This window comes from Tauraco erythrolophus, chromosome 7 (genome assembly GCF_009769465.1).
Source record: "Tauraco erythrolophus isolate bTauEry1 chromosome 7, bTauEry1.pri, whole genome shotgun sequence".
Lineage (NCBI taxonomy): Eukaryota > Metazoa > Chordata > Aves > Musophagiformes > Musophagidae > Tauraco > Tauraco erythrolophus.
Genome location: NC_141471.1, coordinates 52272850 through 52296095, shown reverse-complemented (window position 1 = coordinate 52296095; position 23246 = coordinate 52272850). Strand labels below are relative to the sequence as shown.

General features: G+C 38.8%; 1 protein-coding gene across 2 annotated transcripts in view; it reads right to left on the bottom strand.

The window, feature by feature from the left end:
* Positions 1-23246, bottom strand: part of ARPP21 (cAMP regulated phosphoprotein 21) — a 102936-nt gene that overhangs the window by 77069 nt on the left and 2621 nt on the right. For both annotated transcript variants that reach the window (XM_086615186.1, XM_086615187.1), the window contains 5 exons: positions 19580-19730; positions 18246-18324; positions 16866-16925; positions 15828-15968; positions 1200-1308 (listed from right to left, as the gene is read on the bottom strand). In XM_086615186.1, the coding sequence (XP_086471312.1) occupies positions 1200-1308; positions 15828-15968; positions 16866-16925; positions 18246-18324; positions 19580-19730 (540 nt within the window). The remainder of the gene's footprint in view (positions 1-1199; positions 1309-15827; positions 15969-16865; positions 16926-18245; positions 18325-19579; positions 19731-23246) is intronic.

The window sequence follows — 23246 nt, the reverse complement described above, 5'->3', positions numbered from 1 at the left end:
GGGGAAGAAGGAAAAAAGGGGAAGAAGGAAAAAAGGGGAAGAAGGAAAAAAGGGGAAGAAGGAAAAAAGGGAAGAAGGAAAAAAGGGGAAGAAGGAAAAAAGGGGAAGAAGGAAAAAAGGGGAAGGGGGGAAGAGGGGAAGAAGGGAAGAAGGGAAGAAGGAAAAAAGGGGAAGAAGGAAAAAAGGGGAAGAAGGAAAAAGGGGAAGAAGGAAAAAAGGGGAAGAAAAAAGGCAGGAAAAATCCATCCTTTACTGGAAACATGGAGAGTGGCAATGAGACACTCATTGGCAGATACCTCCACGAACATAACCTAAGCAAAGAAAGCATACGCTGTCGTCTTACCTGCGAGAATTTTCTCATACAAGCAATTCACGTCAGAACCCTTTTTGATTTTTCTTCTTTTTTTTGTTAATATATTCCACATACACAGCTTGCACTGAATTGAAACAGCACAACACCCACTTTCAAAGGCAGCACAAACACACACATTTCCCTGGTGCTCCCCTACTCATCGGGCTCACCTAAGGTAAGGCAGTGTTGTGCCACAGGCAACACGGGGGGGGGGAAGCCTGCCACAGTACATGCACGACAAGCAAGTTAAGTTACACAGACAGTAAAAGGTGGTGAGGGCACAGGAGGAGGGAGGGAACTAAAAGATGAAACTGTTTTGGTTTTGTCAAAACTTAATTTAAGATGGTTTTAAAAAAAAAAAAAAAAAATCAACCTGGCCTCACCATCACGTTTGTTTGGGGCGTTTTTTTAAAAAAATTATTTTTTTTTTTTCCTCTCTCCTTTTTGGGCTACATCAATTTATCATCAGTCCATATTGAATCCAACTCTGAATGGGTACAACGTAAGGAGGAAGCTGTAAGGGAGAGGAAAAACTGCCATAGTTAGGCAAGACATTGAGAAATGCGACTGACACAGCCTTCCACACAGCCCAGAGCCATCGGCATTCCCTTTCCCGTGGGCATGCAGCAAGTCCTGCGCCAAGCAAACCACCCATGCAGACCCACACACTGCCACGGCTGAAGCGGCCACGCTGGGGCTCGATGCTACCCACGGTGGTACGTACGCCAAGGGAGGGAGCAGGAGGGCAGGGGAGGAGGAGAGCAACAACAAAAGAACAACAATAACATCAGTCAGCCCACCTTCAAAAACAGAACAAATTTCAGCAACTCTCGAACCGAGAACCAACCTGATTGTCTTCTTTATCAATACTAGAGTTATCTCGCTTCAAGATAAATCGCTTCTGGGATTCTTCACCTTTTTCATCTTTTAAATGTTCAGAAAACCTTTGCTCTGGTCTGCCAGCAAAGTAAAACATAGCAATAAAAAAATTTTTCTTTTGGTTTTGCTTTGATCTTTATTTCTCAGTGCTCTTTGTTTTCACAGATGTATTCAGTGCAAAAAGCAGTTAACATTTGTGGTCATGGTAAGACGCTGCCTATAGCTGTCTGAGGCTGCTGTATCGCTGTTAACTGTTATTGCTATAAATAGCTTTTGTTGTTGTTGTTGTTGTGTGGCAAGGAGCGGGAATCGAAAGTCTCAGTCTCAGTCACTGAAATATTTAGACTCTCCTCACTGTGAGGGAAGGACAGGGAAAACAAATTAACATACTGTATGTTAATTTGCTTCCTTCAGTAGCTGTGACCTCCGGCAACACTGTCGCTTAGTGAAGCCTACCCACACCTTTCAAAGTAAGGAAAAACCTATAGAAATCTTAAAAACAAAACGAAGAGTTTCCTCACTCCTAATAAACCAAACCCGTAACAGGAGGGACTGATGGTGTTTGCTTAAACAAAATATTCTCTCACCACTATTAACTGGGGAAAATACTCCAGAATAATCAGAGTATCAATTAGTTCACTGACTTAAACCCATCCAGGCAGTTATTTATTTATTTTTAAAAGCCAAACCCCACTGGTTGAAAGCTCATTTCCAGGTTCTCAAGCTGGTAGGATGCTGTTCCACCACGTTCTCACCTGGTGCAGAAAGCAGCATCTCATGTCACATCACCTTGCGCAAAAAAGCAAATTTTAAGCAGCATCTCATGTCACCGAGCTGGTCACTGCCAACACCTCGTAGCTATCAATAAATAACACTACAGCCTGCACGCCTCCCAGACCCAAACTTGTAATGTTTTAAGCCCCACCGATGTCAACAGTGTGACAATGGTCTCGAGAACTGAGCTGGGTTTCATACGCTGCTATCACCCAACTGAGGGGCTGCTAACGCACGAGCTGGTTTTTAAAAGCAGTAATAAATACAGTGTCACACTATGAGTTTCTATCAGGGAACGCAAACCTTATACTCTGCTGCAGGAGCTGCTAACAGCAGTACTGGTAGGAGATGCTCGTGTCTAGAGACCTACAGAAACAAGACATGAAGCTTCCACTGACATTAATGGGCCAATTGTGAAGAAATCAAAAGGTAGAATTTACAGAAGTCAGTGATTTTGTAAATGAAAATCCTTCCCAAACTTTAAAATAAAACCCTCAGTTTCATCTTACTTCAGAATGGAAAATTAAACCAGGTGTAAATCAGACATCATTTTGTTGTTACTGCGTTCAGATTTGCGCTTAACTAATTAGCAATGAATTTCAAATCAAAACACAGCACATATTCATGTCATAATTACAGTCCACTAGAATTCGTTGTCAGATGCGCCAGAAACATTTGTAATGAACTGTTAGAAATACAATATTAAGAGACAGCAGCTCTCTCCTGCCCCTCTTTCTGCAGGAATTTGAAGGACTCCCACTTCTGCTCACAATCTGCGTGTTTGTGACAAAGCGACAAAACATATCAGTCCAATTTTCGCAGATTTTGAGAATTCCAGAAACCTTTGTCCATCATCCATAGATGCCAGCACTAACAGATATAGGACTCAACACGTGAAGGTCAGCAGACTCTCCAGACGCCCTACTAGCCTTCTATTGGGAAAGCCCAGAGGAGCATGGCTCTCTGCACAGCTTTCTAATCCAGCAGGTCAATAGTGATGTTTCCTCATACACACAAAGGCTATAAAGCCCCATTAATGGATTGCTAGGTGGGTTGTTCTGCCTTTGTTCCTTTCTTGCACAGCCAGAAAGGAAGATTCATTCCTTCAAATATTATGCTTTGACAGAGCCAGCTAAGGAATGTTATTTTCCTGGTTTTACATCCTAAAGCATAAACAAAATTTCTACAGTTGTACTATCAGCGTAAAATTTAAAGTTGTAAACTATTTGCTGAGCATCTAATAAACTATATACCAAGCATAATAAATAATTAAGATTTTAAAATGCAGAGGGGAAAAAAAAAAACACAAACAAAAACTAGAGAAAAAAAAAAGCAATTTGGGAAAATATCTCTTCCAACTACTACCTTATTTAAACAATAACATGGTTTTCATATTTTATAGCATTATTTTCAATTCCATTTTCACTTCATTTACTATTTATAAAATGTTTCCACTTATCAGAAGAGAACAGGAGAAGCATGAGATCAAGCCACGTGCCTAAGCTAATGATCCAGCATGTGTCTGTTAATAAAATTACTCTGCAAGCCCGGTAGGTGATTAATCTCCAGTTGTGAAAGGAAGTTTGCATCGGCAGAGAGACTGCGAACGCGCGGAGTATCACGGAGCACCGCGGTACTACCAGCGCCGTGAGAAGGTCCGTCCCTCCCAGTCAACTCTGGGACACTGTTAGCAGTGAGGATGCAAACGGCATGACCAGCTCAGATAACAAGGATGCAAAGCCTGAGGGAACATTGTCAAGTGAGAAGTAGGATACCACAGCAACAAACACCTTCAGGCACACCAACCTGCAGGCTTTCCTCAAACATTAAAAATCAGAAAAAGACATTTAGTCAAAAGAAATATAAACTATTTTAAACAAGATATCAGAGTCCAATAATATTTACAGATGTGCTTCTGTTTTTTTCTTCAATACTGTTTATTGCATTTTCTTTTTTAACACCTATTGCAAAAGTGCACTATTAATAGGATACAGATGGCAAGCAACGTTTAAAACCAGTAAGCAGAACCAAATTCTCTAATCATTTGGGCAGAGAAGAGGTTGACTCTGCAAAGATTTGGGTCTCCTTGTCTAATGGAAGCCAGTGCAAGTTCCACATTCGCAGCTGCAAAGTTCCCTGTAACTGTGTAACACATCTGCTGAAGGAAGCAGAGACATTGGGGTCATTCTGGGGAAACCTGTTACATTAGTTTATGAATTTGCAGGTGAATCAACTGCTTGAAAATAGAAGAAAATAACATGCAATGTTGAGTAAGATGCAGTATACTGTCAATATACTAATATAGTATATAATTACAGTAATACGGCAGATACAGTGAATTCATCTCATGTGAGTTCTAAATTAGTAACAATCATATTTACTTCTCAGCTATTTTAGCCCTAATACTGTCAGTAGTAGAGCCTCCACAATACACCAAACTGTGTTCACGCATGTAAGGGACTGAATTTATCAAGCTTATTTTCAGTACTGGCACAAATCAAGATCTTACCCAAGTCAAAGCATGGTTTACAATTATTATTACAAACTCATGTAAAATCAGGAACTTACTATTACCATGCTGATTACCTAATTTACAACTTCAAATCTTAACCACACTTCAGTTTAATTTTAAGTGCTAAAACATGAGATTCACACAGCCTTTTTGAAGAGACACCGAGTACTTCTGAAGACCTTATCGCTAACTCAAGTACTCTTAACTATTTAGGGATCTTCTGAAAAAAACCCCAAACCAACCAACCTATAATACCTATCCTGTATTGGTGGGTTGACCCTGGCCACATAGTGCATCCATCCACGTGCTCAAAACCGTGTGCAAGAAAACAGACACGCAAATGTACGCTTACAAAGAGTGCTGCCTACCTGTATGATACTCAGTATTTCATTTAGCCCTCATATCTGGAATCAGTGGATCACCTGAGAACCTCGAACCCCAAAAAAAGCTTGGAAATACCGATTCCCTTTTAAGACAATAAGACTTTTGCAATCTGGGGACTGTCCTGAGAAAACCAGAAAGTACGACCCGATTACACTTTAAAGGCCCAGAAACCAACACACTGGTAGGGGGAAAATCATAAAGGCTAAAACAATGTAAAGTTTGGGGGGGTTTTTGTTTGTTTGTTTTGCTTTTGTTTAATATAACCTGTTGATCATCCAAACTTTTATTGCTTGACAGTACGGGTGGAAGCAAAACATCTATGCCCTAAAAACACAACTTCACAAAAACGCAGTTGCATACAAACTCATTTAATATTTCCTAAAATTTGTCAGGTAGAACAGTTAGTCATCTTTCCGGCAACATGTTTCAGAACAAAACACACAGCACCTTTCCTCCTTCCCTGTAAAGCTTTTGATCATGTGCTACAAATATTTAAGAGAAATTGGATCTCAGAGTAAGTTAGTGCTCTTTGTCGCACATCCTCAGGCTGCTGTGCAGCCCTCTTCTGACCTCTAGATGTGCCAGAAAGCATAGGCCCTTTCAGCAGCCAAGGCAGTCCCTCTTCTCCATCCTGCCTAGCAAGGTAGCACCATGCTATTCAGGTAGGCGCCAGCAGGTTCCTACAGGGAATCAACTTTAGTAGATGTCCTGCAGCACCCAAACCTTTTGTCATGAAAAGCTTCCCCAAACTCCCTAAGCATCTGTGGACTTCTGCAAAGTCTGCTCCCATTCCTCAATATCTTTGGGAACCTTTTCCTAATCCATTTTCTTTCACAGTGAAAAGACGGAGAGGATGGATTATGAAATAACTTTTTGGCGAGCGATCAGTTTACCCAATTTCCAGACACAGCATGTAAGAGGCATCATTAAGTCTCCTATCCAGTGTTTTTCCCCGGTTCAGGAGCACTTCTGCATACTTCACCACTGTATCAGGTCCAGACTTGGGAGAATATTCAGGCAAAATCTCAGGGCAATATTGCTTTCCTATTTCTAGTGGTTGCACTCCTTCTCATGCAGCCAATGATCATTTCAACTCTTTCAGCCTTGTTTTTGTTTTGGGAGATCATTGTAACAGTCGCTTCAAGATATGGGTCAAGTTTCTTATTTCTGTGCTTGGAATACTTTCACTGTGAGGGTGACCGAGTGCTGGCACAAGTTGCTCAGAGAGGCGGTGGAGTCTCCATCCTTGGGATGGTCCTGGACAACTGGTTCTAGGTGGCCCTGCTTGACCAAGGGGGGATTGGACGGGCTGACTTCCAGAGGTCCTTTCCAACCTCAACCATGCTGTCATTTTGTGAAACATTCTCCATCATGACCTCTTTTAGATGTTTTTTCTGTTTGCTTTTTCTTTCACAAGTTGGCCATCATCATTTACCTTTCTCATTTTATCATTACTTAAAAGCCATCTGCAGTCCTTACTTAAGCAAGGCCCCAACAAAGACACTTCTCTAGACTCATTCCTTACAATAAGCCTATATTTCAGAAATACTAAAGCTGAAATAAGCAGCTTTGGTGTGTCAGAAAGGCAAGAAAAAAAATAAGATTTTGATAGCAGCATCCATTACAAGATTTTTTTTACTATCATTATGGTGATTCTAACGTGAGCTACTTCCATTCACTTCAGTAAAGTTCCTCTCAATTTATCTCTATGTGATAAAAAAGAGAGTTTGCCTCTCAGTCGTATTTTTTACATGGACTCTTTAAGGAGAATTCACTGTATGCTCATTTAATGCTTTTGATTCCAAGTCAACCATTGTTAAGTATCAATGAAAAAACCTCCAAACCCCAAGTACCTTAACCAGGTATTTACTATTTACTCAAATTACAGATTTTAAAAAACATATTGCAGAGTGGTAACAGCTGTCAGGATACACAGACTAGAGCAAGTCACAGGGCATTTCCTTGCATCTGTCATGTTTAGAAGCAAACTGATGCAGTTTCATAGACTTCCATTTGCATAGAAGATAAATTAAATACTGGGGGGGAGGTGGAAATCTGCACTCATTTAAAATAAGTTAATTAGCTCTGAAATAACTGGCTAAGAAACAGGAAACACAGATACCACACCAAAAGGCCAAATGGAAAGAGACAAGCATGAGCTTTGAACATTATGGCTCTGAAGACTTAGTCACTGTATTAGCAGAGCACACAAACGGTCTGGTATTGTCAGGGCTTATATACAGTGCATAAATCTTTATTATGAGGCATATGTTTCTGACAGCACTACAGCACACAGGCTGTTGCAAGATGCATTTCAAAAGCAGCAATAACCTCATCATGTGTGGAAAAGATGGGTTTGCCAGTACAGTGCCTCATGTAGTTAAAAAAAAAAAAATAGAATCTAGCAAGTGCTGTAGTGCACGTCATCTGCAAAAGCCTCACAGGTAACAGCAAAGCAACTGTCTGAAGGAACACAATACAGGAAGTGAGTTCGAAAGTGGAGATTGCTGCACTATGCAAGAGTCAAAAAAAAAAAAAGAATTTTGCATTTGCAATTCAATGTTCATTTAATGCACATAACTGGGAACAGCATGTTAATATTCCTCTCCCGAATTAATGGCAACACAAAGTTAAAGATAGGCAGGGTAATGGGGCTAGGAACAGGCACAACACCACCCCTGGGTACCCGCAGGATCATCATCCAGCAAACAAAATGAATAACCAACAAAATGTTCTTACACAAGGATGCCATCAGGAGAGCAATGGGACGGTGAGGGCGGGGAGAAGCACTGCTGCCAACAGGAGTCAGAGAAGTTGTGAAGATTTAGTGCACTCTCATGGAGGCGTTCTGTTGGTTTAACGGTGTTTTCTTGTTATTTGCACTTATCTTTAATTAAACCAACTGCTCAGTCCAACATCATGTTGGCCTCTATTTTGAAGGCACGCTGTGACACAGTGTGGTGGCTTTTCTTGCTTTGCTAGTTTGTGAATATCTACTACATCTGCCTGCTGAGCTTTTTTTGGTTTTATGCTGGAAGCTCTCCTAGGGCTCTGCATTACCACCACAGTAAAACTACGTAAGCACTACTGCTTCTCTGCCTTACCTTGCGAGTCAAAATTCTAGTATCTGCAGTACAAATGTCTATTTTGATCATGGAGGCATGGGAACATATTCGGAGAGTTTGAGAATTTACAGAACTTGGAAGCAAATACTGCTGTCAAAAGTCCCCAACTAAATGATGAAAGGCAGAATTCCAGCCTTAGAGTTCAAACTGATGAAATTCTTTCAGAGTAACATTTTTCAAGAATGAGGGCCCAGAATTTCAGCCTTCGAAAAGGCTTCATGTATTTAGGGGAAGATGAATGCTAAAAGTCATAGTGGGAATTTAAATACAGACAATTGTTAAAGTACAGTGCAGTTATATTATCACAACTTAATACTTAAAACCACTCAAGATGGCATTTCAAGCTTTTGAAGGTAAATGTCTCATTAGCAGATTGCTGCTTTTATAGTATGAGTCACTAAGAACTTCTGTCATCATGATAAAACCACACTGAAAGCCAACAAAAAAAATAAAAAATCAACCCCATACGAGGTTCAAGGTGCTGCCTTCTCTGTAGCACAGAGTGATTTGAAAGTATAAAAAACAAACAGCATCTCAATTAACAGACACTTTCCTACTACAGCTTAGACAAGCACATAAAGACATGGGTTAATTACTCACGCAAGGAAGAGCTTCCCTTAACCAAATTACCTAGCACTCTCCTCCTGGGTAACCTCCCATCTCTCCACACAGAGCAGGTGATGATAACCTCTTAGATTTATAAAAATTTATACTATTAAGTGGTGCAATTTTAAGGACTAAAAATAAAGAAAAAAGAAAGAAAAAAAAGAAATACCATATATGCCTTTTGATTAATGTTTAACTAATATTTCATTACAGTATAGAACAGCTGTAAAGTACATGTCCACTTTAATTATAAACAATTTAGTTTTGATAAATTACATTAGATGAAAATTTAACATTGGTACTATTAGAACTGGTTCATTAACCCAAACATCTCATTTACAGAGTAAGTAATTTCCGTGGGTCCAGTATATGGCTTACACTGACTGAAGTAAGAATGAAGCCAGTATTTAAGGATCAAATTCAGCTCAAGCTCAAGTGTACAAAGTATTTTATTTTTTTTCTTTTTTATCTTTCATGTAAAATAGGCATATGACTAAAATGAAAGAATGCCTGTTGATAAAAAAGGCTGTCCTAATTTAAGTATCATTAGAAAAAAACAAAATAAACAAAAAAAAAATAGAAGACTGGGAGAAAAAAAAAAAAAAAAAAATCAATCTCTTCCAGATGAGCATCAAGCAGTGAAATAATGAATGTGCACAACCTTCCAATAATGCATTTAGTGGAACAGCGGTGACTGTACGTCAGAAACAAATGCCTGTAGCATAACAGCAAGATATTGCTAAAATCCCTACCCGTTACTAACACATGTACGCCCCGAGTCACTTCTCCAGCCACCATGTGACTGGATGAAAGACAATTTCTCCATGTCAAGCGTCTCTCTCCTGCGATAAAAAGCCAAGGCACGAAGAGGCTCAGGCCACTGCTGGAGTCAGATGTTTCCTGAAACTCAACGCAAAACGTCTAATTCTCCTTAATGCTTTTCTGAAGCACTTTTTCCGGGAAATTCCCCACTCCTCAGATATGAAAGCCTTCCCCTGCTCGGCATTCAGGGATACGCTGCTCAGCTCTGGGCTGCAGCAGCAAAGGCCAGAAAGGAGCTGAAGGCTAGAACCTGAGCATCACATCAACGACTGCCAGGACACTGGGCTCTTGCATCCTAAACATAATGACTATTACACTGCAAAAGCTTTTTCTTACCACTTTCCTGGTTTAATCTCAGATTGAAATAAATAGTTTATTTTTTTATGCAAAAGAAATGAAATCCATTAAATCTAACATAATTTGTTACTTAAATACTACATATGTTACTGTGTAGCTACATAAGCCCATAGCTATTACACATTATTGTTTTATTGATGTTCTTACCAAATTCTTAGTTGCATAGTATGTTAGTTCATCTTAAACTGGAACAAAATGTCTCAGTCAATTATAGTGTCATTTCTCAGTTATATGTTTTTTCCATTTTAGTTGCATACAACTAGTACATATCCTTATATTAGTCTGCACGTTTGTAACATATGACACTGGTATAATGATTGGGCAACTGCAATTGCAAACCAGAGGGAAAGTTACAGATATTCCCAGTTTCTGCTTATTTCTTAGTAGTCAAGGAGCAACTATTCTGTAGTGAAGACAGCAAAGAAGTAACTACAACAGGAAACAGAGGAACAGAGCAGACTCCATAGTGTCTTTAAGAAAAGTAATGCAAGACTTCCAGGAAAAAAAGTAAAACCAGAAATAATGGTGTTGACATATCTTTTCCTGCATCATGTAGCTCACAAAAGTGATTCTACTCTCGTGAGATCATTACTCTGTGTGCATATATGATAATCTAGGATAGCATAAGGTGCTTAAGTGCAGATGCAACACCATACAGCAAAACCTTTGACAGATAACTATTACGTGTTACAATGTGGTGGATGGGGGGAACCCAAAACTGTGCTTTAACCTCTCTGGCAAGCATTGAACTGCTTTGACTGAGACTTTACAAAAAATAAGGTCTATGCGTTCATGTATACAGAGAGCCATTACCAATTGCATGTGGGAAATGTCCCATTTTCCTCATCAGCAAACAACTACTTAAAGAAGTTAGTCATTTACACTGAATATGTTACTCATTCAAGGGAGAAGGAAACTTTACTGCATGCTCCAAAGGCTGTAACATTTGGCATCTCAAGGAAGTCTTCTTGGCACTTCAGCCTAGGGTTAAAAAAAAAAAAAAAAATCTAAAAACTATTCCTCATTGAAATTGCCAATGTTCAGTGAACGCCATTTTACTGACATGTCTGCAGGATCCTGTACCAAAGTTCAGATTCTTATCTTAAGATGACGACACTGGCACAGCGCACCTCTACTAGCACAGATGTTATCTACAACAAGATCACTCAGTGTGTACACAATAGAAACCTAATGAGAACTTTTCTGTGCTTGTGATTCAAGCCACTCTTACACAGAGGAGACAGAGTAACACAAATTGTATGTCATAACTATGACAGTCTTGCAGGTTATTCAAAGTACATACTGTACATTATGTCTCCTGCTGCTGATACAGTTCACCTCTAGGTTATAAAGGAACATCAGTAATACACATAACATCTAAGTATTGCCCAAAGTTTTTGATGCATCTCAAAGGCCCCAAAAAGCCTTCCAACTGGGCCAATATTACATTAACATTTATCTACTGACAGAGTAAGAAGAAAATTAAATATTAAAAGGATTATAACTCATGATGCTCTTGAAAAATTATTAGTCATAACTGAAGACATGAGTATCAGTACAAAGTTTTAACAGATGTGTTACACCCTCAGAATGTATGAAAATGTCTAAATACAACCATTATATATCATAAGCACTCCACCTTCTCAATTCTGATGAGATCTGCCACTCACACTTATATAAAAACGTGCGTGAATGCCTGTGTGGGCTGTGGTACAGACATACCTGTCACATGGGTGATGATCTCAACCAAATGAAAACCCTTTTCACTTAACAAGCACATGAAACACACTTCCCCTACATTTCTCCACCAATCTACAAATAACCAAATGAATGAATCTGATTGAACTGGTAAGTATAACAACATGAACACTTGTGCAAAAAGCTCTGAAGTACTTCCAGTGGTTTGATAGGAATTATAAGGAATATAGAGAATAGGTGGCACATACGCATCTTTTTTTGCCTCCAATTTGGGATGCCCTGACATATTACCCCAATTCCAAGCTTCTCTTTATATCGTATTTGACTGTCTTAAGTTCCCTGTTCATTTTAGTATATCTTTAGATAGATGACAGGCAGACACAGATGACAGACAAATATACATTACAATGGTGACACAAGAGCACTTTCATAAGGAACAAAGCAGACTTCCCATTTTAAGTAGTATTTGAGCTCTTTGACTACAAAACCAAAACAACAACAAAAAACCCTTCATCGTTTTCTGATTAACTTTTCTCATGTACACTGGTGAGAATAAGATTTTTAAGAGTTGGACAATTTAGTTAGGCAGGACTTTGTAAGATATGAGACCATGAAAAATTGTATTTCTTTTTCAAAATTGTTCTCCCTTTTTAACCTAGTCTTTATTTCAAAAATCATATGGACAGATAATTTGCTTTTAAAAATCCACTATTCTGTAATGAGTGCTAGAGTACAGAGACTTTACGAAGGTTAACAAACATTTGAGTAGATGACGTCATCTCTCTGTGGTTTAAAATGTCATTTCATAAAAAGGTTTCAAAAACAGTATGACCTGTTCACATTTCAATAAAACAAAATAAAATAAGAGGCACCTTAGATTAAGCTCTTTATCATAAACATTCTTCAGACTGCAAAACCATCATTATGGTCTGACCGTATTTTCAAGAGAGACTTGGCTGAGAGTTCACTAAAGCTCCAGGATTGCAGTCCCAGAGAGATTCAAGTACTGGTGCATTTTTACCATCATCTTCTCCTCTCTGAAAAGCAGCATGGTTGACCAGACAAGCCACAGCCCTCCTTCCAGCTGCAACCTCTTCAATAAGCACTTTCTCCAATTCCAAGCCCCTGAAAAGCAGGTACTTTTACAGGCACAAGCGCACAGAAGTGGATATACATTGCCCTGAGATGGCCAATTGATGAAAGAAATTAAATACTCCCATCCATTCTATCCATACCCTAGTCCCCTGTTTGACAGACCCTACTCTGACACCTTTAAGGTAGCGTTGTTACCAGATTTTCCCAAACAGCCCATTCATCTCAAAGCCATTAACTCTTCTGACACTTGTGCCTCCAAGCACTTGCGGGCAGCGAGCGCGGGAGGTCTCCGCTGAACCGAATAAATGCACCTCACTGCCTGGAACCAGGGAACAACTCATCACCTGCAAGCGTGAGCATGGATGTGACACAAACCCTCTCTCGGCCAGGGAAATAAGCCACATGGTGCTTATTCAAGCCCACACAGCCACTGTGCGGAGTCATATGCTGTTCCCAAACAGGTTCACGCAACACAGAAGTCACAGACAGTGCAGAATTTATGAATTTTTCAGTATGCAAGAATATTCTTCCCTCTCCACAATATGCAGCTAAAGCACTTTGGAAACCATATATTTATGCCATAAAGAGATAATTTACTGTCAAAATGCAAATCTTCAGAATATCTGTCTATGAAGCCTCTCTCCATGAATTCACATAAAACTATCAAAGCTCAGACTTACAGCACAGTATAACCATGCTGAACAGCGTTTCAGCTGCTCTCCAGATTCTCCGATATTCTGGACAATGTCCAAGTAGTAATTAATAAAGTCAACACATTCCCAGTATTTGGTGTTGATTCTAAACTGCACAAAATTGTTTCCTCTGAGAGTACTGAAATGCAGAACACATGAAATCACATCAGATGCTTTCAGATGTGGAACTTACACAGTATTTGCTGTGGATAATAAAATCTCATCAGCTCTTATTCATGCTGGATAATAACAACCTATTTTCTGTCAGAGCCAGGGACGTTTTAAAAAAAAAAAACAACCACCAAACATGCCATCTCCTCCAATTATGGAAAGAAAGAGCTACTTCTACAAAGCTTTATTTTACAGCAGCATCAAAATAATGTAAATAACACACTGGAAGCACTATGATGCAATACAAGCTCCATATAATTCAGTTCTGTACCAACACATCCCAGCAGAAGGGGAAAAATCTGCAGTTTTGTGGCACTTACAAAGCAGCTATACTCACAGTTAAATGATGGGCAAAACCCTGTGCTTATTTCTCAAAGATCTACACAAGAATAGTGTCAGAACCAATTTGTCTGGCTGTGTGCCTCACCTCCAGCTTGCAAGAACACCTTCACAGATGAAAGGGTCCTTCAATCCGTTACACCCCTGCAACGTCCTGCCCGCTGAGCTTGCCCACAAGGATACCAGTCCATGCCTGGTAAAGAGCCTTGCTCGCTCATTCCCACCACACAAGAAGCCACAGCTTCACCAGAGCACTCAGATAAAGTTTTGACTGCTGAAGAAGACTTCAGTGCCCTCTCCAGAAGCACTATACAAGCATTTCCAACAGCGCTTCCAGTGCAGCCCGTCTCTGCAATGCCCAGCCACGCAATCGAGCAAAGCATTATCAGACATTAATGTGACATTATCACATTAACAAGTCAACCAGGAGAAGGCAATGCTGTGAGGAAAGATCTGTAGCAGTTTGTGCACTACAGAGGTGACACAGATGTGAAGGGAAAAGGGAGAACTGTAAAGAGAGAGGAATGCCTAAAAAGCATTCAAATATGATTGATTGTGTTTTGTTTAAAAATAAACTGATTATTTTTTTTCTCATTTACAGCTCAAAATTGAACACCACTTTGCTGCATACCCAGCTCGCTCTTATTCATACTCAAACACAGCCCTTGCACAGGGGCAGGTATTTGCAGACCTTGAGGCTAAGCCTTTGTAGCCTGAGTGTTAGTTTTATCGAGCCACTGTAACTCTCTTGCTTTCTGAAAATCAGACTGTTAGTGTATGCTTTATTCAAACCTTTAAAAACATTGATGTCAAAGTGTTGTTTTACAGATGCCCGAATATCTCAGAGAGAGCCCACGAAAAGGATCTAAAATAAATTTACTTCACACACATGGAAGATATTTAGGGCTCAGTGAAAGACAAATACTAATGTGTCTGGCTCAGGTTTTGATCTTGGAAAACTAGGTAGCCCTTCTAGCCTGCCAGAGGAGAAGCTAATACCATTAAAAAAAAAAAAAAAAACAAAACCACTTTCTGCATCTGAGTCTAAGTAAATCATCTAACTGCTGGATATGTAAATGAAATAAATGTTTTTATTTCTCCTACTAATTGAATACAGGAAGTACACAATTTTCAAATGGGGCTTTCCTGTTTCAATACCAGATACCAAAACTTCATTACCTAGATGTAATTACTTCCTCTTCATTATGTAGTTCATAGGTAAAGAGGGAGAGGAAAGCTACGGTTCCATGATGGTTAACATGCATGTGGCACTTGGCCGAACAAGTGATACTGATTAAGCAAGGACACATGACTGCATCTTTGCAGAATTAGCCAAGGAACATCGTATCGAGCTTCTGCTAGCTTTATACAGGTTTATGGAGGAGAGCGTAACGCATGCCAGCACAAGTTTAACCTACCAGGAATTTTGCAATGCATTTGAACCATCAGAAGGAATTTACATCCCACAAAAACTCTGTGGTCAAAACAAGGAGATCTGAAGAGAAAATAAAGTGGAACCAGGAGGGGAGAGGAGGAGGAAAAGGGAATGAATGGTGGCAGGTGGTGGAGAAGAACCAAAGCCTAAAAAAATCAGTCAGGCAGAAAATGACTCCTGAAGCAAGGAGAGCCAGAACATGGGAAGAGGCAATCTTCCAAATACGTTTGGGTTATTTAGGAATATAGCCATATGGTATTAGGTGACACGTAAAGCAACGAGCTCATTTCTGTAAGAAAGTAGTGGCACTAAGGAGTCCAAGGAAAGTAACATTCCAAGATATTGCCTTAAGTTTCTTGCAAGAGACAAATTGGGTTGATTTCTCCTTATGCATCTTTATATCCTTAAACAACCTCACAATGCAAGCCCTGTCCTCCCTCCCACCCTAGAAAGCAATAAACAGCACTCGCTCTTGCTACAAAAAAACAATCAAACAAACAAAACCCCAACCAACTGCCAAGGAGTCATGGTACAAATCAGCTCTTGTGAAAAGGAACAGGAAAAACACAATAGTGTTGCTACTTACATTCTTGTATTGCTGGTCTTGTTGATAATTACAGATTTTCCAGTCTGATCCACATTGTGATCCATTCCAAAGTAAGCCGCCACTCTGTGCACAAGCATCCTCTGATATGACGACATTTGAGGGAACTTTTTATAGTGATTGCTGGAAAAAAAAGAAAACAAATTGCATTGATAATTATATTTTCCTCTGAGCTACAATTAAATGAAAAGAACAATATATTCAATAATTCAATTGACAGAAATCTAACTGAAAACTTCTCCTTTATGCATTTACATATAAATGTTTCCTACAAGAAGGCTGAAAAACGTAAGGAATTATTTTTAGAGTTCCTAATAAGCACATTTCCATGCTCTTCATTGGGACAAACAAAGCTCACGCTTCATGGTATCTGCTGAGTATTCTGTATATTGGGAAGAACTCGTCCCCCGACCCCGCACACACACTCACGCTCCCTGCACAAACAATCCTGCACATTTGCTGAGACACTGGCAACGCTCTCTGCCTTTCTCCCAAAGGTCAGACGCAGGGCGATGCTGGAGAGATATAGTTTGGCAAATGCTCCTTTTTTCTCTCTCACTGACAAAATGCTTATTTCCCGTCAGCATAATTTCTCCCTCTGCTCCTACTCTGACTGTACTTGTTAAAGCTGCAGAAACGTTTCATTATAAAGAGCACATGGCAGCAAGAATCCCTTCCACCCAAGCGCAATTTTATTTTCCAATGCATTAGAATAACAAAGCACCCAGGGAAACCTGCAAGGTAGCGTATTTGATCATCCTCTGCACTGAAAGCTTTACTTACATTTTTGGACCTAACTGAGTGGAGCCAGTGGAAACCACTGAAAAATTATGACGTTTTCATTTACATCTACTGTGCTTTAAGCAGTACCACCCACGTGTCAGGAACTAAAAGTCTGATCATGCAATGTGCCAGTAACAGCTCTCTGGAGCGCTGCGGTCCATAAGAACGTATCCCTTGCACAGCTCGTGCTGCTACACGCACACATGACTTAACAACCAAGCGGGGAACTCAACTTACTTGTTGTCGCTAATAAAATCAATAATTTCCTGTTCCATTTTCAAGAGTATCATTCTGTCCCTGTCAAAAAGAAACACAAGGGCTTGTAGCATCAACAACCAACAGACGTTTTATAAGAAAAAACGCACATATCGATGTTTGTAAGGCAATTTTACAAGCGCTGTCAGACGTCTTGATTAAAAATGAAATGTGCTTTGCCCTGGTGCATCTGGAGAAGATTGCAGCCTGCTTTACTGCACCTTTGCTGACATATGTGACAGAGTTAGCTCTTCCCTGAGCTCAAGTATGGTCTGAAAGTGCTTCCAGCCACACCAGGCAGGGATCGACACCTTGCATAGAAAGGCTCTGACTGCTATGGATACCTCTGGTCCTTTTTCACGGCTTTTTTGATGGAAAATGAGATTTCCAGCTAATCTAGCTCTTTCATGAGGAGAGTTGTTACCACAGAAATTTTCAGCATTTTGTCTGAGACACATCTTCCACGAGGCACTGATCTGCAGGCGAGAAGACTGGGCACATCTAATCTAGTTAGAGAGAGCACAATGGAGAACATTGTCTTTGAACTATGTCTCCCAGGAGGCAATGCTGCAGCATTTCTCAGTCAAAATGCTCTGTTTTCAACAGGAAGGTCTCAGACATTTCTCTCCCCTGCCAAAAACATCCAAAGATTTCCCCAGCATATTCCCATACATACATATTGTCTGAGCTTGACAGAGTCCATCACTCCTTAGCTCTTTTGAACTTTCTCATTTTATGCAGATAAAACAACTTAAGGACCTTATGTCATCTATGGAAGAGGTTATGCACGCTGTTAGGTACCCAATTATTCCTAGTTCTCCTATAATTGCAGAATTACATGGTACTTATTTAACAGATTCCATTGAAATGAATGTTGAAAATCACAACATATAAAAACACTACAGATGATTCCTTAGGCATTCAGAGGCAAATTTAACGTTAAGACAAGCTCGCTGCTCCAAACGAAAACCATGGGAATACTGAGAGCAGAATTCGGCACTGTGCACAGGATTTTAATTGTGTACAGCATTGCCAAAAGAAAGCTACTTCATGTTCATATACAAATCTCCAGCTGCAATGGTTATAATTTATTACTGTTAAAAATCATGTAGAGCTATATGTAGGAAGGTAAGGACAAAGATCAGATGTTACCAAACGTGAAATTAAGCAATGAGTGACCGGATGGAGGAGTATAAGTTGGTGACTTTTTACAGCTTTTTGCTCAGTTAACAGCCTACCTCCTTTATGTTTTCCCTCATAACCATTCTCCAGAAGTAATAAAACACAGTGTATAGTTACAGGAACTCAGAGATCATCAGCTGTAATTTCAGGAGTGCCAGCTCTAATACAGAAAATACCTACCTGGGGTTATTCTTTAATGTATTAATGAGAAACTCATGCAAATCTATGCCTGTTGAGTCTGTATATTCTTGACTGCAATCTGAAAAATAAAAACAAACACACACATCCCCATTTATTTCACTTCAAGAGTTACGATTAAGCTATGCTGCAAATCAAAATCCATTTTCCAGCAACAATCTGAAAGCACATGCTCTGAAAGATGTTCATTTGGACTTCAGCCAAGAAAGATCCACACTCAGAAGCATCGGGTGGACATTCATGATTCCTCTATACTGTTCTACTGAGAATGCAGCACCAAAACTAGACACTGACAGAAAGTGTTGGTCATTTAAAAATCATGGGAAACCTTCAATGTCACTCAAGACTCTGCCAAGTTCTTCCTTTGAACTATTAAATAAAATTTTAAAAATTGAAAAGAAAAAAAAGTTTTATTCATCAGTGTCTCACTGCATCACTTAATAATTGCTGTACACACAGAAAATGAGGCATCGTGCCGGTGGGAATTATATTGGCATTAACATACTGAAATCCAGTGATGCCTGAGAGTGGGCAGGTAATAAGGATGCGTGACATTAGTCAGAATTAATTTTTCAGCATTGCTATATCGCCTGACTCAAAAGTACACACAGCTCCTCAAGCTGGCGTGAACTGTGAGAGCTCCATTAAAGCCAACATGACAATTCACACCAGCTGCGGACCCACACCCAGGTAGGCAATGATTATTTTTAAGAGATTACACTGCAACTTTATACCATGGATTAATAAAAAGATTTTTTTAAAAATAACAAGTTTAAATACACAATCTTCTCTGAAGAAGTCTTAGTAGAGGATCATAGTAGATTGCAATGCAGGTTAAAGGTCATGAATGGACTTCCTTATAACATTTAAGATAAATTCTCCATAAGAGAAAAGCAGTAGCAAAAAGGATTACTCTCTATTGCTTACATTACACAAATGCCACACCAATATATTACCACTAACGGGGAAAAAGTGTATTAGAGTCTTACACTTATCTTACTGGATAATCACACGTATATTCTTTTATATATATGTGTTTATACCAACATGGTTAAGTATTCAGAGGAAGGATTTGACATTAAAGAAAATTAATAACCTCCAACACCAAACCTCAGTTTGGAAGGTTTCTTCACTTTCAAAGCCTGATGTTTGTATGAAAAACATTCTCATGCATACATATTTCAGGTTTTGAATTTTATCAATGTATGAAGACACTTCTATTGTGTATTTATATGCAAATAAAGAAATGCATGCTTATAAAAACACAATTCTTTTCATAACAGCAATTATAGCAATTTAAATACTAGTAAGTTCACCTTTTGATAACATTCTGATCTTGTTTTTTTCACTGTTTTTATCTTTTTCTTTATTTTTATCCTTCTCTTTTTCTTTCTCAGAGTCATCTTTACTAGATTTATCTTCCTCTTGCAAGCTAGGAAAACTTGAAAGCTGTAGCTGGATTGATTCCTGTTGGGAAAAAAAGAAAGATAAATTTAAGGCCAGATTCAGTAAGCCTCCCATAGCTTCCAGCCTGCAGAGATTTGGGTTAAACTGTGTGTAGCTAGAAAAGCTGAAGCCAGGTACATTTCTTTCCTACTTGAAAAATGACTTTTTTCAAGAAGAATAATGACATCTTAGAGGCCAAAGTCTAGTGGTAAGTGTATTTCTTCCCTAATATTTGAATACTATAAACTTTCAGTCTATCTATATTAAAAGCACTATATTATTCTATGCTTTATTAATTCTCATTTCAGACTTACTAGAACAGTGAAATATATTTCATACGGGCTTTCTTAAGTAATTCTATGATTTAATCAATCCTGCATATATTAAATGATGAGCAATGGATGTCTGAAAAACGTAGCTTTTTTCTCCTCACTAAAAAATCCGGGAGGTTCGTATGAACTGTTTGCACATGTAAGCACAGTATCAGCTAGACTGAGCTTTCAGGCTCTGACAGTAGCAGAATGTCAGCAACTTATAAACTCAGTTGTGTACAAGACAGCTTACAAACTTATTGGGTACTTCATATTTAAAGACATATGGAAACATGCCTTTAGCAAAAGAGGTGAAATGTGCACAGCGATTTTCAAACAACTGGAGTAAGGGAACTTCTCCAAGGCATCACAACTTTTATCCTGAAAAATTCAGTATTTCAGAGACTACAAGTCCCTTTGAAAGCACGCTTCAGCTTTAAAAACTTAATTAAAACTAAGAATTCAAGCTGGTTTACATTTTCCAATTTGCTTCAAAGAACTTGTTATTTCCCACTTACAACATGACTTTATATTGGCTTTGCTTTAACAAAACAAAAATGGTTTTCTTTTGAAGCTATCATGGCACAATTTATATATTCCAAGAAGAATCAATCTGATTGGACAAAATTAAAGGAAGTATACTTCTATGTTCATGTTCTTCTGAAGAAAAAATGACCAAAACAATACTATATGCTTAAGTAGTGTAAAAACGCATATTTGAATCAAGCAGTCACAAAACTCTCTGGTAATACAGTTTTCTTTAATAGAAGAGAGTCCTGCATGCCTGATAATTTTTTGGCATCATGTTAATGGAAACCAAATTCACCAATACAGGAGAAATTAGAGTTTCTTTAATGCTAGTAAATTCACTTCCTTCACAATTTTTGAAAAAATACTTTTTTTTTTTTCCTAAGCAACCAAATCATTATGAATTCAAAAGATGCTTTCAATATTTATTAAAAAAAAAATCAGAAACCTAAAATTTGTAAGAACTACAAATCAGCCACCACAACACATGTAAGACAAGATCCTAACAAAACAAGATATCAGCATAAACATGCCACAGTATGACAGAAATTAGGTAATTTCTCAGTTTAATCAATATCAACTTTTTGTGAAGTTCAAACGTGGCACAAAAGACTTGAGATGAAAAGCACTGTAAAGGAGAAACAAAGCCCTAGAGCCAAAATTTAACCTGAACTTCTCTCCTTAATCCCTATTTCTGTTGACAGTGTAAGCTCAAAATTGAGCATACAGAGGGAAAGAATGGGAACTCCTGGTCATTTGAGGTACGGATACATAGAAAAATGTTTGCTAACCTGCTCAGTTGCACTCAGAGGACTAATGTTATGCCTGCTTTCTTTTATTTCAAACAGCAATTCAATTTCTCATTTGAACAACAAACTTTGGATCAAGCACTGCCAAAAGACCCCAAAGGATAACTCTGATTCCCTGCACTGCCCGGAGCAGTGCCACTAGCTTTTCAAAACAGGAGAAAAATGTAACTGGCCATGCTGTTGCCAAGATATTAATCCTAACCTTCGCAGTGGCTGCTAAAATGCACTTATGAAAAGAAAAATGACAGACTTTACACATAAGCACACATATGAACATACAGCAGATACTATCTTACATATAACGTAATACTTATATATTTGCACATTAGGAGAAACGCACAAAAGGGCTGTAGAGTCGTGAAAGCAAGCTACTGTATATTTTCTGAGATTTTTATTGATTTTTCTCAATAATAAAATACAATATTAATAAATACATTGGTACAAGGTAAGTATAGTGAACAACAAAATAAATGTTCAAATTGCAATAATACACTTCTTGGTCAATAGTATAACATTAAAGGCAACATTCCTTTTAAGTAAGGACATAATGAACCATCAGTTAAGCGTTCAAGATCAAGTAATACAGGTAAACAAGTTTTTTCCCTGTACAGGAAAATGAAGGCAAGTATTCAAATATAAATACAAACATCAAGTCTTCAGTACAATCCATACTCAGTAGTTCTGGCAATGTACCGTACATTCTCTGGTAATGAATTCCCTGTGCTTTGTAAACCATTAAGATAAAATAATGATCTTTAAAAAAAAATTTCCAAGCCAAAAATAAGCTTTTTCTCTTTTCTTTACTCTTCTAAAGTGAAAGTAAAGCAATTTGGTTGGCACAAAGCTTCCTTTATCCTTCAGCCAGCCCAAGGAAGAGCCTGCCAGTCCAGCTTTCCATGGCAAAGCTGAGCCACGTTCATTAGTAAAAGGTCAGTGACAGCAAAAGTGTAATTCCTATCTAATTAATTACACCAAGCCAATTGTGTCATTAGGAAGTGGATGTTGGGGTCCAGGGGCCCAGGGAGGCATTTTATTCCCCGTACATGTTTTGATATGGTCAAAGAAACCTTTGCCATGGCTGGTCAAAGGCAGGTGAGACCAGAGGCTGTGTGTAACAGGAACCCCTCCTCTGCCTGGCGTCGGGGTGCAATCTGGACAGAGATTTTTACCTCGAAACCTCTGACGTTTAATACAGGTCCTGTGCAGTACATTATAAACCATCATGCGATGCTTAATACAATCTCTTTATATTACTCTCCTTTCCAATCTCCATTAAACAATAGAAAATACAAATGAAAGCGGAACAAAAGCCACGCATCTTGAGTAACGCCAGTTAAGCAGAAAGCGTATACCTACGACAGAACCACTGATGAAATAACCTGACCATCTACTGCATAAGCATCATTATAGAGCAGTAGAACACGTAGACATCTCCCTGCTAAACAACCTGGGTTTTGGTCTTTCAAAAAAAAAAAACGAAAAAAAATAGAAAAACCTCTCCATACTTATGAGCTAAGAAGAGAGCTGGATTTGTTTTGTTTCAAGTCAATAGAGGAAACAGTGAGAAAGTACACTTAAATGTGATTTTTTGTTTTTGAGCTAAGCTCACAAGAAGCTTGCTCAAGCTCTCTCAATGCCTGATCTCATTTGCACATAAACATCTCATAAATTATAGGCAGCGCTCATGACATTTTGGGTTTGTTTTGGGTTTTTTTTGTAAGCCTTGCTCTTACCAGGCAAGTAAAGAAGAGTATTTGATTTTTTACTTTTGCTTTTTGGGATATTTTTTGAGGCTAGTCTACAAAGACTGCCACCAGTGTTACTGTCCGGAGGTGAGGGGTGCAGGGGACAGAACTCTCCCAGCTGCTGGGAATGCAACACCACCAGTA